Consider the following 1,563-nt stretch of genomic DNA (forward strand, 5'->3'; position numbering starts at 1 on the left):
CCTTGGCCGCTTGATTGAATGGAAAAATGCAATGGCTTGTTTTTACAATGACACTCCCTTGCCCTTTATAAGCAAAGGGGACTCACACTTGCTACAGCATATTCTAACCACTAAAGTGGATGCTGAGCATATTCCTAGCACTAGACTTGTAAGCCAAGAAAAGTAAAAGTGCTGAAAAAGTAAGATACAAGTGCTTTAACACTAGGCTTATCTATTAATCTCCTCCTAAGCCCAGTGCCGAGCACTGGAGGTGATCTGCTGTAGCCCAATCCTCTCCCTCATCTCCTGGAACTTGGACTTCCCCAGCGACTTTGTGAGAATGTCAGCCAGCTGATTAGTAGTGGCAATGTGGCTGGCTTTGATTATTCCGTCCTCCAAGCAATCTCTGATGAAGTGGTACTTGATACGGATGTGCTTGCTTCTTTCATGGAAGACAGGGTTCTTGGCCAGAGCTAGAGCAGACTTGCTGTCCACCTTCAGCTCAACCACATCCACCTTCCTACCAAGGAGCTCTGCCAGCATCCTTGACAGCCTTAGTGCTTGTGTTGCGGCAGTGGTGGTGGCGATGTACTCCGCTTCATAGCTTTAGAGGGCCACCACCTTCTGCTTGAGGGACTGCCAGCTGACCAAGCAATCACCGAGGAAGAACATCGTCCCGGATGTGCTTTTGCTAGTATCCACATCGCCGGCAAGGTTGCTGTTGCAGTAGCCAATGAACCACGCCGTGTCGGGGGCCCTTCCGTAGTGAAGACCGTAGTCGAGGGTGCCTGCCACGTAGCACCAGATTCACTTGACGGCCTGCAGATGCTCCATCGCCGATCGCTCCATGAACCGGCTCATGTACCTGACGGCGAACGTGATGTCCGATCGGGTATGGACCAGGTAGCGTAAGCTCCCGATCAGCCACCGATAATGGGTTGGATCGACCTCCTTCACCGTGTTCTCCTAACTCAGCTTAAGATTCTCCTCCATCGGGGTGTGGGAAGGATTGTAGCCTGTCATGCCGCTGAGCTCGAGGATGCACTTGGCATAGTGGGTTTGGCGGAGGGTGATCCCGGTGGCGTCCGGCGCACTTTGACGCCGAGGTAGAAGCAGAGGAGGCCGAGGTCGCTCATGTCAAACGCCTTGAACACCTCCACCTTCTGCTCTTCAGCGCCGGTGATGATGAGGTCGTCAATGTAGATGTCAACCAGTAGAACATTGTGTCCACTACCCCACCGGTACACCGCCGCCTCATACGCGCTCTGCTTGAATCCCATCTTCTTGAGTGTGGCATTGAGCTTCGTGTTGCGCGTGGTGCCTAACGCAAGACATAGAGTGCCTTATGTAGGCGGTACACCTTCCCCTCTTCTCCGACGATGGCGTAGCTAGGTGGCTGGTGCACATAGACCTCCTCCTTGAGGTCGTCATTGAGGAAGGCAGACTTCACGTCCATGTGGTGGACTTGCCACCCCTCTTGAGCCGCCGGCGTGAGGTGGACATAGACTAAATCCATGCGCGCCACAGGGGTGAAGGCATTGTTGTAGTCGATCCCCTCTGCTGAACGAAGCCTCACGCCACCAG

At 53.6% G+C, this 1,563-nt stretch overlaps 1 protein-coding gene across 1 annotated transcript; it reads right to left on the reverse strand.

Moving 5' to 3' along the window:
• Nucleotides 1-585: 585 nt before the first annotated feature.
• LOC136479620 (uncharacterized) lies at nt 586-1,259 on the reverse strand. The gene is made up of 2 exons (XM_066477424.1): nt 1,025-1,259; nt 586-767 (listed from the first exon to the last, which is right to left on the reverse strand). Exons 1-2 carry the CDS (start codon nt 1,257-1,259, stop codon nt 586-588), a joined length of 417 nt encoding a protein of 138 aa, XP_066333521.1.
• Between the last annotated feature and the right edge of the window lie 304 nt (nt 1,260-1,563).

This window comes from Miscanthus floridulus, chromosome 9, assembly GCF_019320115.1.
Source record: "Miscanthus floridulus cultivar M001 chromosome 9, ASM1932011v1, whole genome shotgun sequence".
NCBI lineage: Eukaryota > Viridiplantae > Streptophyta > Magnoliopsida > Poales > Poaceae > Miscanthus > Miscanthus floridulus.